This window comes from Marmota flaviventris, chromosome 7 (genome assembly GCF_047511675.1).
Source record: "Marmota flaviventris isolate mMarFla1 chromosome 7, mMarFla1.hap1, whole genome shotgun sequence".
NCBI lineage: Eukaryota > Metazoa > Chordata > Mammalia > Rodentia > Sciuridae > Marmota > Marmota flaviventris.
Window position 1 is genome coordinate 140,633,230 of NC_092504.1, and position 14,244 is coordinate 140,647,473.

General features: G+C 41.1%; 1 protein-coding gene across 1 annotated transcript in view; it reads left to right on the top strand.

The window, feature by feature from the left end:
* Ankrd50 (ankyrin repeat domain containing 50) overlaps window positions 1-14,244 on the top strand; it is a 45,632-nt gene that overhangs the window by 20,451 nt on the left and 10,937 nt on the right. The window contains exon 4 of the mRNA XM_027926532.2: window positions 11,250-11,479. Within this exon, the coding sequence (XP_027782333.1) occupies window positions 11,250-11,479 (230 nt within the window). The remainder of the gene's footprint in view (window positions 1-11,249; window positions 11,480-14,244) is intronic.

A 14,244-nucleotide genomic window follows, 5' to 3' on the forward strand; every position in this document is an offset into this window, starting at 1 on the left:
CCCAGGCTGCCACCGCACGCTCTGGGGCAAGCAAGGCTCAAACAATGTGGCTTCTCTGTTTCTGACTCTTTAAAATGCTTCTTCTCTTTGGTTATATTTTTCTTTTTGTTTTCATGTTCCATATCTCTGGGCTATGTTTTAGCAAGGGCTAGACAGTTCATAAAAATGTGAAAATATTATAGTCACTAGGCAAAAATCCAGGGACACATATTATCCCACATTTTGGGCAAACTTTTTCCTGATTTTAATTTTCAAGTAATTTACTAGGTTCTTTTGGTTTTTCTTTTAAACTAATAGGTAATATTCCATCCCAAACTGGTTGAAAGTACTAATGATACTTCTTTTTCTTCTTCTTTTTCCACATGCTTTAGATAATGATTGGGTTAATTTTGTTTCTAAGAAAAGAAGATAGAATCTAAGTTTGTTTTCCAAGGGAATACATGATATATTGATTAAAAATTACTAGTACTTTAATTTTTCTGCTTTACTCTCATCTTCTGTAGGAACTTAATTTTTAAAGTCTGGGTTTTTTAGAGAATTTAACAATTTGTTAATGAAGAGATGGTCAGCGTGCACTCTCAATGATTTCAGAAAGTGCTCAGTGCTCAGAACTGCTCTTTAGAGCAAGCGAACCTCATGCTCTGGGCAAGTACTCTGCCACTGAGCCACCTGCACAGCCCCTAGATTTATACTGTTTTGATGCTAAATTTCACCAGATGGTAATGACATTTCAGGCTCCAATATTCAAAATAGATAATCTGGTAATGCTACTTGGTGTCAGTCAACTGTCACTATAACAAATGTCTGAGCTAATCAACTTTGAAAAGATTTACTTTAGCTCACAGTTTTAGAGGCTCCAGTCCCTGATGAGGTGAACCCATTGCCTTTAGGCCTCGGGTGGGACTGGTGGCAGAGTAGAAGTACTCTCCGCATGGCCTGGAGGTGAAAGAGGACGAGGAAGGGGCAAGGGTCCCACTGTTTCCTTCAAAGGCCCCCTTCGTGACCTGAAGACCTCCAAGTAGGTCCCACCTTTTATAGGTTCTGTTACTTCCCAGTAACAACAAGTTGGGGACCTGACCTTTATCACATGGGCCTTTATGGGACATTTATCCAAAACATAGCCTAAGTGTTATCTAATTTTTAAAACTTCTTAAAATCAAGGTAATTGATAATGAATGTAGAAAAAAGTATAGATACTTTAAACAGTGTCTTATCTGAGGGTACTTTGGGTGGGTGCACCTTGGTGACTTTGCAGTAGCTAGCATGCATCATGCAGCAACAAGATGAAACCTGCAACAGCAGTCTTTGTGTATTGAAGGCACATTCTGATAAATCACAGAAGATCATTGCTGACACCTTCTTGCTCTGTCCTCACAAGGTAGCAAAAGGATGAGCTAGCTTCTGAGATCTCCTTTACAAGGGCACTAATATCCCATTCCTGAAGGCTCTGCCCCTCTACCCACTCACTGCCTAGAGGCTACCCCTGACACGTTGGAGGCTAGGATTTAATCTGTGAATCTTGGGAGGAATGCAGACATTTGGACCATAGCTAGATGGTTGTTTATGTTCAATTTTTAGGTGTGTTTGAAGGAGAAAATGAATTAGCATTTACACCACATATATTTGATTTATGAGACAAATACCTTACATCCCTATAACCATCACATCCAAGGAGAAAGCCACTGATTAAAAACAGCTGCCAGTTATATCACTCCTTAGACATACTTTTCAGGGTTCGCATATGATTCCCTGTGTTTATTACTTGAGAATTTTGGTTCTTTATCCACATTTAGAAGTAGAGCAGCTTGAATTAATACACTGCTTTCAAGTAGATCAGTAATTTTGGTTTGCTATTATTGTATTCAAAATTTTCTCTTCTGCCCCCATTTTATTTCACCAGATGCACACAGTTTTTCAGAGAAAAACTATTTTTCCTTCTTACTGCACTATTTAGGAGACTTAGGAAGGGGTAAACAATTGCATGACAAAGCAAAATCTTTGTATATTTAGAGCAGAATGAGAAATCGCTCCTAAAAACTGTGTTTTAGTAACATTCCATGATTATTGCAGCAATATTGCATTGCTCATAGGCCAGGGAAATAACTGGAATTTTAGCATTCAGGGAGTTAAAGATTTAAGTATTCTTCTCACTTTTAGAATCACTGGAAAGCACAGTGCGTGCATGTGTGTGTGCGTGCAGGAAACTTGAGGACGTTCTGAGTCCCAAGTGCAGTGCAGTGGGAGAGTTGCCTTCCTGTTCAGAGTGTGAGTCCCAGAACCTTTCTCTGCTCCTTTCCACCTGGCTTGTCCTCCTGTCTGAGTCCTGTCTGGTTGCTCCTCCTCGCATTCCTACACCGTGTTCTCCCAAGTCCATAACAAAGAGATGCCTTGTGTTGAGTCAGTGCATGTTGGTGCTATTTAATAACAAACATGATTGAAGAGTTTGTCTCAGAAAAAATGCTGGAGACACACATTTGCTTAGGGTGTGTGGTCTTCAGTGAATTCTTTCTATCCTTGTTTCTTTATTGCTTTCACATTTTCTCTCACAGATCAATGAATTTAATGAAATATAACTTTGCCTCGGATTGAAAATGAGTTCTCTGGTCCTATTATTTGAACAAAAATAGTGGACCTAACAGCTTTCGAGGACTGGGGAAGTGTTGGGAGCCTATGGCGGTTAGTTGGGATAAACCGTGACCTTCAATTGGAAAGTGTTTAAAGAAGTAATGCTGTTTATTTCAAATAGCTGCAAATATTTTATTTTAGATTTTTTTGTATTGTCCAACTTTTTAAAATTTTTTAAATCATTTACTTTGTGTTGTTAGAGAACAAACCCAGGGCCTCACATGGTAGGCCAGGGCTGCACTGAGCCACATTTTGTTCAAGTTTTAGTTATCATATATATTATTTTTAACTTTTTAGTTGGAAATACATGGTTTGGGGAAATGCTCTTGCTGGCATGAAATAGAACTATTAAGAATATTAAAAAAAACCAGACTTTTCTCAGAAGGTGCACTTCCCTCGACATTACAGTGGGCCAGAGCCAGTGGCGGTGAGGTGGTGTGTGGAGGGAGCTTTGCCTTTGAGCTTTTTGTGGTGACATGCTGACGTACTCACCAGGAGCATGGCAGCTAAGGAACTGTGTGACCCCTGCACTCGGAATTGGAATACCGGGTCGGTACAGGGTTGTTTCTCTAGAGCACCTCTGAAGTCTAAAGTCCCCACTATTCATCTGAAGTGACCACACTAGGTTTTGCCATATTTGAAAGTACCCTTTTCCTAATGATGACACATTTTTTGTTTTGTTTGTTTTTGTGTAGGTTTAACAGGTCCCTGGAGAGCAGTTTAGTTTGTTTCTTCCTAGAACCCAAACCCAAAAGTCACACAGTGGGCCATATTCAGTACCTGGACACAGTGAAGTGGGGGCAGCACTGCAAAGACGGTAGCAAGGCAAAATGGATGTGTTGTGGGTACAAGATACAGAGTGTGCATTAAAAAGTCCAAGTATGTCAGGAATTTAAGAAAGTAACTAATGTAAGGAAAAAATTTTATAGGAAGTCCTATATTAGAGTTCTCTTGAGAAACCACTAACAAATAGATTTATTATAAGGAATTAGCTGACAGTTATGGAGGGTTAGAAGTTCCAGCTTCTGTCATTAGCAGGCTACAGACCTGCAAAACTAACAGATAGTTCCAATCTGAATTCAGAGGCCTGAGAATCCACAGAGCTGGTAGTTGAAGTGTTAGTCTGAAAGTCGGCATTCTCTAAACCCAAGAAGGACTGAGTTTTTTTGAGTCTGAAGACAGGAAAGGCTGGTATCCCATCTCAGGCAGTCAGGTGGCCACATCAGCTCTCTCTTCTAGTCAGGCCTTCAACTCCCCCCCACAGGAGGGGAGCAGTCTGCTCACTGGTCCACTGATTCGGAACCACCCTCACTGACATGCCCAGAGCAATGTTTGACCAGTGTCTGAGCACCCCCTGGCCCAGCCAGTTTAACACATGAAATTAACTAAAACAGCTCCTTGGAGCTGAGTGTGAGCCAGCAATGAACTGTTGGGTTTACTTTTAAAGATGTAACACTGGAATGAATGAGCACTGTTCTGGATATCAACACTAAAATAAACCTGCTTGTTCATTCATTCAGTCAGTAAGTATTTATAGATCCTCACTTTTTGAAGGGTCCTTTGCTAACTGCTAAAAATATAATGGTGAATGATATGTAGGTGGTTCCTTCTTCCTTGGTTCCTTAGTTAATTACAGTTGTGATGGACTCTGATGGCTGTTCTAGCAGTATAGATGCTGAGATCCTTACCTGTTAGCTTTAGAGCAGTGTATCGCAAAGACCTGCCTGGTAAGTGACACCTGGGCTGAGCTCCAGTGAGTGGAGAAGAAGGGTGAACATTGGAGCAGGAGAGCAGACAGCTGAGCAGGTCCTACATGTGAAGGGCTCTGTGCCCAGAGCCAGGAGCTCTCCAAGGAGGTTAGTGCACTCACCAGAGCCGATGGCTGGTCCTGTCCTAGAAGACAGAAACGCAGGGCTGTGACTCAGTGTGCTACTAGGAGCAGATGGCACCTTCCATGGAAATGAGCTCATCTAAGAGCATTGGAACCTCCAGGTACCAACTGGGAAGAAGATGTCCATTAACAAGTTTCTTTTTTCAGGCTGGAGATGTGGCTCAAGCTGTAGCGCTCGCCTGGCATGCGTGCGGCCCGGGTTCGATCCTCAGCACCACATACAAACAAAGATGCTGTGTCCGCCGAGAACTAAAAAATAAAAATATTAAAAAAAATTATCTCTCTCTCTCTCTCTCTTTTTAATTTTTTATTGTTGGTTATTCAAAACATTACATAGTTCTTGATATATCATATTTCACACTTTGCTTCAAGTGGGTTATGAACTCCCATTTTTAGCCCATATACAGATTGCAGAATCACATCAATTACACATCCATTGATTTACATATTGCCATACTAGTGTCTGCTACCTTTCCTATCCTCTACTATCCCCCCTCCCCTCCCCTCCCCTCTTCTCTCTCTACCCCCTCTACTGTCCTTCATTTCTCCCCCTTGTATTATTTTTCCCTTTCCCCTCATTTCCTCTTGTATGTTCTTTTGTATAACCCTGAGGGTCTCCTTCCATTTCCATGCAATTTCCCTTTTCTCTCCCTTTCCCTCCCACCTCTCATCCCTGTTTAATGTTAATCTTCTTCTCCTGCTCTTCGTCCCTACTCCGTTCTTAGTTACTCTCCTTATATCAAAGAAGACATTTGGCATTTGTTTTTTAGGGATTGGCTAGCTTCACTTAGCATAATCTGCTCTAATGCCATCCATTTCCCTGCAAATTCTATGATTTTGTCATTTTTTAATGCAGAGTAATACTCCATTGTGTATAAATGCCACATTTTTTTTAATCCATTCGTCTATTGAAGGGCATCTAGGTTGGTTCCACAGTCTTGCTATTGTGAATTGAGCTGCTATGAACATCGATGTAGCAGTGTCCCTGTAGCATGCTCTTTTTAGGTCTTTAGGGAATAGACCAAGAAGGGGAATAGCTGGGTCAAATGTTGGCTCCATTCCCAGCTTTCCAAGAAATCTCCATACTGCTTTCCAAATTGGCTGCACCAATCTGCAGTCCCACCAGCAGTGTACAAGTGTAAATGAATTGCTCAGTGTTATGGAAATTAAGGGTAGTGTCAGTCCCCTGAGTGCTGACTCGGCTGACTTCTTGCTGCTGCACAGTGAGCTGCAGGTTTTGTTTGTTCAGAGACAGGTTAACAGTAGTAATTTATTAGTAATTTATTAGATTTATTTGCATTCAGTGAAATTGACTCTTTGTGGAATACAGTTCTGTAAGTTTGACAGATACACAGAGTCACGGATCCTCCCCAGTGATGATACAGAGCAGCTGTCACCCCCACATTCCCATTTGCTTCTCTTTTGTAGAACCCTGCCCTCATGTCAGCCTTTGTAACCACTGGCCTGTCCTTATAATTTTGTTTGTCTAAGTGTCATATGAATGCAGTCTTACATGCAGTCTTCTGAATCTGGGTCCTTTCATTTACAGAATGCCTTTAAGATTCATCCATGTTGTATGAGGCATTGAGTTTTTTCCTTTAGTGACAGAGTGGCCTTCTCTTGTATGGATACTTAGTTTGTTTACCCATTCACCAGCAGAAGAAAATCTGGGTTGTTCCCAGTTTGGAGGATTATAAATAAAGCTACTATTAACATTTATGTATATTTGTATGTGTATGGGGCGGGGGGCTGCGAGTTTCAGTTAGTAATACCAGGAAGGGGGTTGCTGAGCCCTGATAGGTGCATGTTAGGAAGCTCCAACCTCACAAGTGATTGTGCAGGTGGAGGTGGCTGTGTGCATGCTCTGCAGTGGCCCAGACCCTTGTTGTTTTCAGGATTCATTCAGTTCAGAGGTTCTACTAAGTGTCTGTTGGTATCTCCTGGTAGTTTTGATTTGAATTTCCCTAATTATAAGTTTCCCTAAATAATTAATTATGTTGAACATTTTTATGTTTAAAGATGTAACACTGGAATGAATGAGCACTGTTCTGGATATCAAGTATAAAATAAACCTAATCTGCCTCTGAAAAACTAAACCTTCAGCTTACTGTGTAGCAAGGAGTCAGCCTAGTCAGAACTCAGGGGAGTGACACTGTCCTTAATTTGTGTAGCACTGAGCATTTTATGACACCCCTATATCTTTTCTGAAGTGTCTGCTTCCTATTAAAAAAAAGTAATTTTTTTTATTATTGTTTGAGGGTTCTTCATGTATTCTGAATATAAGTCTTCAATCTGAAATATATTCTGTCAGTCCTTTGTGTGACTTTTTCTTCTTGTATCAGTGTCTGAAAGTTAATTTTGATACAGATAAAAGTTTTCAATTTATTTTTCTTTTGTGGATCCTACTTTTGGGGTAGGGTCTAAAAACTGTTTACCTAACTCAAAATCACAAAAAGATTTTCCTAGGTGCTTTATAGTTCAACACTGAAGCCTGTGATCCATTTTGAGCTTATTTTTGTATGAAGGGTGAGACATGGATCCAGGTTCATCTTTTTTTGCATCTGGACATCCAGTTATCATCATTTGTTCAGCATCATTTGTGGAAAAAACTTCTCCTTACTCACTTGACTACCTTTGCAACTTCGTATAACATTAGCTTCCTGTGTTCATGCTGACCTGTTTTTACATCTCTGTGTGTGTCTGTAGCAAATACCAGGCTGTCTTGATTACACTAGCTTTATCGTAAACCTCAAAAATGGGTAGTATACATTTGTCAACTTTGGTCCTCTTTCGCAATAATTCGTATCATTTTAGATTTTCATGATTGCTTGTTGGAAGCAGAATATCTTATGGAAACGTTCTTGTACCTGCAGGTGAGCCCCTAGTGTTTTCCTGTGGGGCCTTCAGTGTGGGAAGGAAGGGGGAGGTAGGCGATCTGAGGGTTGGTATGGTTGCCGGCTGCCCCCTCTGGTGATGCCTTGTGCTTGGCGTGGGGTGGATTTCCAGGTGGTTTTACTCCTTCTCTGTCTCCTGGCTGCTCTCAAACACTTCTTTCCTCAAACCTCGCCTCAGTGGGGTGGTGGAGAGGGTGGGGGCTTCTTTCCCAGTAAGCCAACCTTGTACCCTTTGCTCTTGGGGCTGGGTGGTCTGGGCGGTCCTGCCCACTCCCTTGCTGTGGGCTGCCCCCGATTTGATGGTTCCCTGGGGCAGTAGTGGTCTCTTCCCCCATCCCCCTAAGGCTTTTCCATGGGGTGTGGGGTGGGGAAGAGTCTGAGGAGGAAACTCATTCCGAGGAAACTCATTCCCAGTGCTTCCCAGCCCGGACTGCTGCTGTTTAACCTGCGGGGTCAGTAGAGGAGGTCAGATGGAGGATCCGAGGCCCCGGGGCTCCACTCTGCTCTTCCTCCTGCAGTCTGTGTCTCCCCAGGGTCCCTGTGGTCTCTGCCCCAAGGACAAGTGCTGGCTTCTCTGCAGTTGGGTTTTTCTCCCTGGATTTTGGCCTTCATGGTGGCCCTGTGACCACCATGAATCTCTGATAGATTCAAAAAAGTCTTGAACTTGTGACTTGTCTAGCTTGCTTTGCTGTGAAGCCAAGAGGAATGTCTTTCCAGTTCCCCATACCTGAGGAGGTGACCCAGAGTGTGTGTGCAAACCTGCAGTTCCACAGTGACAGTTTGAACTCTGAGGAGATTATTGTCCTGTCCATCTGATATGTATCATCTATTAGTGTATTCCTTATAATTTATTTCCAGCAGCTTTTAAAAAGCTAATTAGCCTCTTTTTAAAAGGCAGTAAGTAAATTCATCATATCAAGAAAAAAAGAGCAATGAATGTATTTCCTTTCAGAATCGCCCTCTGTGCTTTTGGCTGCCTCGGTCTGGAGTCAGAAGGCACCTATGGGCTGGTCAGCACTCAGACTCAAGGCAGGGAACATCTAACTCAAGCACTTGAAATTGAATGAATGAAAATATTAAGAATATAAGTCATTTGGCTGAATATTAATGAAACTAAGAAATGAAAGATACTTAATAAGATATATTCAAAGTAATGAGCTTCTTAATAAGATATTTAATAAGATATATACAAATTCATAAGCTCCATTAAAAGACATTTAATTATATATATATATATATATATATATATATATATATATATATATGTCAGACCCATTAACATTGCTGCTGTTAAATATGTTGATTGATATTTTTGTCTGAGTTTGATAACCTACACTGTTGCATCATTTCAAATGGAATATTATATGTATACACACAAACACATATCAACATGTAAAAATCCGTTCTAGACTGTCTAAATTATTCATTATTCATGAATGTGTACTTTGAAGGAGTTTTCTTTTTATAGATTATAAAATATAATTGAATAAAAATGTGGATCTTGTTTTACTTGGTCTAAGTTTTCCCAAATAGATGACTTTGAAATAATGAGAGGGACCTGAACATGGGAATTCTGAGTTAGTTTACTAAAGTTTTTTATCAAATGCTTCTTTTTTTTTTTTTTTTTTTTTGGTACCTGGGATTGAACTCAGGGGCACTGGACCACCGAGCCACACCCCCTGCCCTATTATGTATTTTTTTTTTAGAGAGAGGTCTCACCAAGTTGAGAAGCGCTTGGCTGTTGCTGAGGCTGGCTCTGAACTCACGATCCTCCTGTCTCAACCTTCTGAGCTGCTGGGATCATAGGTGTGCGACTTCGCGCCTGGCACTTACCTGATGCTTTAAAATATTAAAGTACCATTTTCTCTACTCGATGCCTTTCATTCATGACACAGATCTACGGTGTTAGTGATTTGTGAAGATGGTCTTGAGCGCTGGGAACCTGCCAGTGTACAGCATTGGCTCTCTAGAACCCTCAGGGTCATGTCCACACTTCATTGAAAAGCTCACGAAGCCCAGCATTTACTCTTCTCCACAATTCTTTCTTCCACACTTTGCTCAAGGGTCTTTCTCCAAGCCCATGCAGGTGCTGTTGCCTTAACTAGGTTTTCTTCTCCCTTCTGGTGTGCCCCCAACCCTTGACCCTTGCTCTTCCTCCTCACCCCCTCCTGGCTTTGACCTCACCAGCCTCAACCTCCACACCCAGCTCCCCTGACCTCTTCCCACACCTATCAGATTTGTAATTTGAAACTTACTTAATGTCATTTTTTTTTTTCTTTAAACTATAAGCATCAAAAGAGCACATCTGTATCTCCAGCTACCTGGGGAGCCAAGGTAGGAAGGTCATGAGATCAAGGTTAGAACTCAGTGGTAGAGCACTTTCCTAGCATGCGCAAAGCCCTGGGTTCCATCCCCAGCAGCACAAAAAATTTAAAAGAGCAGGTCAGGACTGAGGCAGTTTTGCTCTTCAGCACACCCCCAGAGCTTGGCATGGTGCTCACAGTAGGTCCTAAGTAATAATGTTTGGGCAGTTTGGGATGGGAGACACATAACTTCAATACCCTGTGCTCATTGATATGATAAACAGTGATAAAATTGCTAACATAGAAAATTAGAGTTGATCATTTCTTATTTACACATTAGTAAGTGCAATGGAAGAAGACTCATTAATGCCATGACAGCATTTAATAAAGATTTGACCATAGAAAGGGACTCAACATTGAAGACCAAGGAGAAGCCAGGTACATTACATGAGAGAAGGGATGTGCAGACCAGGCAGAGGAAGCTGGGGCAGCTGTCTGGTGAGGGTTACCGAGGAAAGCCACGCATGGCTGGAGTCCCTGGGGAAGGGTGAGTGGCACAGTAGAAACTCCCTGGAGGGTCCATAGAGGCAGGTGGGCCACCTGGTAGCACGGGGGAGAGAGAGTAGGAGTTTGGACTTGAGTGATGCTATTATAATGGATTAGGGGTTTTAGAAACATTGACTTTTGCCTGGTGAAAAGTTGGATCTTGGTGTCTAGGGTATTGAAGGATTGAGAAGAGAATTGTAGAAAATACAATTTGTAAATTTCTGTTGTTCGTAACTGGATGGATTGTGTCTCCTTCACTGTGTTACCTGCTTAGCACCCCATTGGGCATTTAGACACATCAGGTAAATATTTGCTGAAAGCAAATGAGCATTGTGTTATTTAGGAAAAAACTTTCATTCAACAGCTATATAAATTGCAAAAGCAGGAAATACATTACTCAGTGGAATCAAACTTAATCACTTTTCTTTACTTCACAATGTGAAACTATCAAATTGGACCTAGAATATAGTCATCTTCTTCCAGGCCTTTAAAATAACTGTGGTGACTTGTTATACACATGCAGTCATCTCGTGAGAGAAATGAAACACATGTAAATTCTGTGGAAGCCTTGATGCTGATGTTATTACGGTGGTCTGAATATTCGTTTTGCTTTGTTTGTTTTCCTTTGTAACACGTTTCATGCCCTTGTCATAGATAATTCAAACTTTAACACCAATTCAAAATCCAGAAGGGAATATTGAACTCTAGGCTCCCCGTCCCTCCAGGCCTTCCTGGGTTATGCTGGGTCTCACTCTCACACGCAAGCACACTGTGCTGTGGAAGGTGACATCACTGGAAATGCCAGCTATTTAGGACCTGTATTCTACTTAAAGTAAGGAATTGACATTTATAACATTTTTGTCCTAAACATGTTTAAACATTTTGTCCTACAGTCTTTTGTAAACATTTGTAATTGGTCCTACTACTGTTTGAGAACTGAGTGTGACATTGTCACCAATAACGTTCTGGATGTGCTGTGGTGTCTTGCAGGTGTGTGCTGCTCCCGCTCCTGGGCATGGAGCCCCCTCAGCAGAGCCTGTTCCTGCTGGTGGACTCTGTGGATGAAGGGTGCAATGTCACTGAAGGAGAACAGACGGCCACCAGCTTATCTGGGACTGTCGCGGAACTGCTTGCTGGTCACCATGAGTTCTTCCCACCGTGGCTCCTGCTTCTCTGTTCTGCCCGAAAACAGAGTAAGGCTGTTACTAAAATGTTTACTGGTAAGCATACTTACTTACTGCCATCCGATGCTTCCACTGACGAGCAACCGGTTGTTTTCTTCCGAGAGTGAAGTGTGCAGTTGGGAATCTGGGTGTTGCCCCTGCTCCTTCTGTCACTGTTCTTAACTGTACCCTTCTAAAGGCGTGTTAAAGACAGTCCGTAGCATGTTTTAAAGCTGCTTAAGCATTACTCTTTTGCAGAACTCTCTTCCTAACTGCCTTGGTAAAGACAGTGGCACATCCTGCATGCTGACTGCTCCGGCCTTGTAGGGCTGCCTCCCTGCTGCTCTCGAGTCACCATCAGCTGATGTCCTTTGAACTAGACTATCCTCTGAAGAGTAGTGAAGGCTCAGTGCCAGTCACTCTAGTGTTTTTCTTGGTGTCTAAACAGAGCCAGTTAAAAATCCTTTAGGATATCACTTGAAACATTTCCTTTCTCTTAACCTTTTTTTGATAAGTGAGAAAACAGAGTATATAATGCATAATGAAGATGGTCTTCTTCATTTCTATTTTTTCTTGATCTTTGTACTTTTTAAACCAACCCTAATAAAGTCACGATCATTATATAAATTATATGACATGCTTCCCTTTGCCCTCTGGGAGGTAAAGGAGTGTAAACAAAGGACCTCTCCCAGGACTTGGGTGTAGCTGGGCAGACACTGACTGGGGTCATGACGAATGGGCCATGTCATTTTTGAGCAGTTCTGAGCATGTGGCAGCATGGCAGACTCCCCTTCATCTGTTCAGTGGCTTTATCACCAGCTTCGCTCCAGCTCAGCTCCTGCCTCAGGTCCCTGCTGCCAGTGCAGCACTGCAGGCTTCCAGGGGAGTCATTATTTTGGGGTGTTGATAAGAGTTGAGGGTTAAAATGATAATGGCTAACCCTGATGTCACACGACCTGCCGAGCATGTACACGTGAGTTGAAGGCCCCTGGCCTGCATTCCCATGCCTTTCTCTCCTCTTGTTCTTTAGCCCATATGTCTATACTATGTGTTTTCATAGTTCACACCTACAAGACACTCCATGTACCAGCTCAGTTCTACCAGGCGCTAGCTCTGTGACCTTGCACAACTTGCTTAATGCCCCGTATGCCTGTTTCCTCATCTACAAAGTGGAAATTACATAAAGTTAAATCACAAATTACGCGTGAAGCACTTAGGATATTGCCTACCTAATACGTACTAAGTGCTTCATGAATGTTGCTATTATTTTCATTTTATTCACATATTTAGCCAGTGACTTTTGAACTCTAATTATTACTGTTCATAAATCTAGGTCATTGGTTTCAACTGGTACATAGTATCTCTTCCTGGGAATAAATCTCCTATTGTTTTTCCATTATCCCATTCATGGACATTTAGATTGTTTCCAGTGTCACTGAGTGACCATCCCTAATCAGAAATACTCCAGAATCCAAAAGCTGTTGAAATGTGGACATGACGCCACAAGTGGAAACTTCTACAGCATGAAACCATTTTATCAACAAAATTATTAAGCACATTATATTAAATTACTTTCAGGCAGTATGAAACATAAGTGGATTTTGTGTTTAAATGTGGGTCCTATTCCCCACAATATCTGATTATGTACATTCAAATAGTCCAAAACCTGAAAAAATTCAAAATTCAAAAATTCTGGTCCCAGGCATTTCAGAGAAGGTATATTCAACCTGTATTGCAAAAACTGCTTTAGGAATGTGCTTATATATGGCTTCATGTGCACATGTGCTAAAGATTTAAATCTATTCAAAGTTAGAATTGGAATTGCTGGGTCATAGAACATATACATTGTGAACGCTACTTACAAATAATAGCTAGTGTGCTTGAAATAATTGACGCACCTACCAATATCATGAGATTTGCCGTTTCTCTACATGCTCATCAGCCAACATCTGTTATTTGCAGATCTGCTCTTATCTGCTTTAGGGCATCTGCACTGATAGTCTTCTGACTAGAATGTTCTTCCCTTGACTTCTTACTGCCTTCTTACTTGGACCCCTGCTCAATATCAGTTGCACACAAGCTTCTGATTGTATTTCTATTCTAGTTTTCTTCTCTCCCCGGCTACATGGTCATAAACTCACTATCTGGTTTTATTTCTTCATCTATCCGATTACTGTTTAAAATCTGTCTATATTTTATATTTGTTTACTTAGCAGTCTGTCTTCTCCACTAAGATATAGTCAACATGAGAACAGGAATTGTTCCTTGATCCCCAACCTCCAGAACAGAGCTTGGAACTAAACTGCCATGCCTTGATTTGCAAATAAGTATCTTCTTTCAACTGTGTTTAGTGGAACAAGCAGTGAACTAGGAATCGGGTGGAGCTAGATTATAGTCAGATTCTACCTATCCTACCCTTCTCCTCCCCAGTATACTAATTGTTAAAAATGGTGGGCTTTGTATGGACATTTACCACCTCTGCTGTTGGTAAATTTTTAATTTGGGAGTAAAAGTTAAGAACATTACTGAGGTTATTAATAAATACCATAAAATTGCTTTCTAAAAAGACCATATTATATTCCTTCCTGAAAGTATGTGTGTTGCTTTCTTTGTATTTCCACCAGTATTGAGTTATATCTTTTTTTTTAGTATTTGTTAATTTGCCACATGAAAAATGTTATTTTATTTGGACTTCTTGTTTACTGTTTAACTGTTCACTTATTTATCAGTTTGTCTTTTTTTTTCTTTATAATTTTTGTTAATCTTTCTATCAAGAAGTTAGTGATTTTTGTTATTTATTATTTTTAAGGTTTTTATTTCAT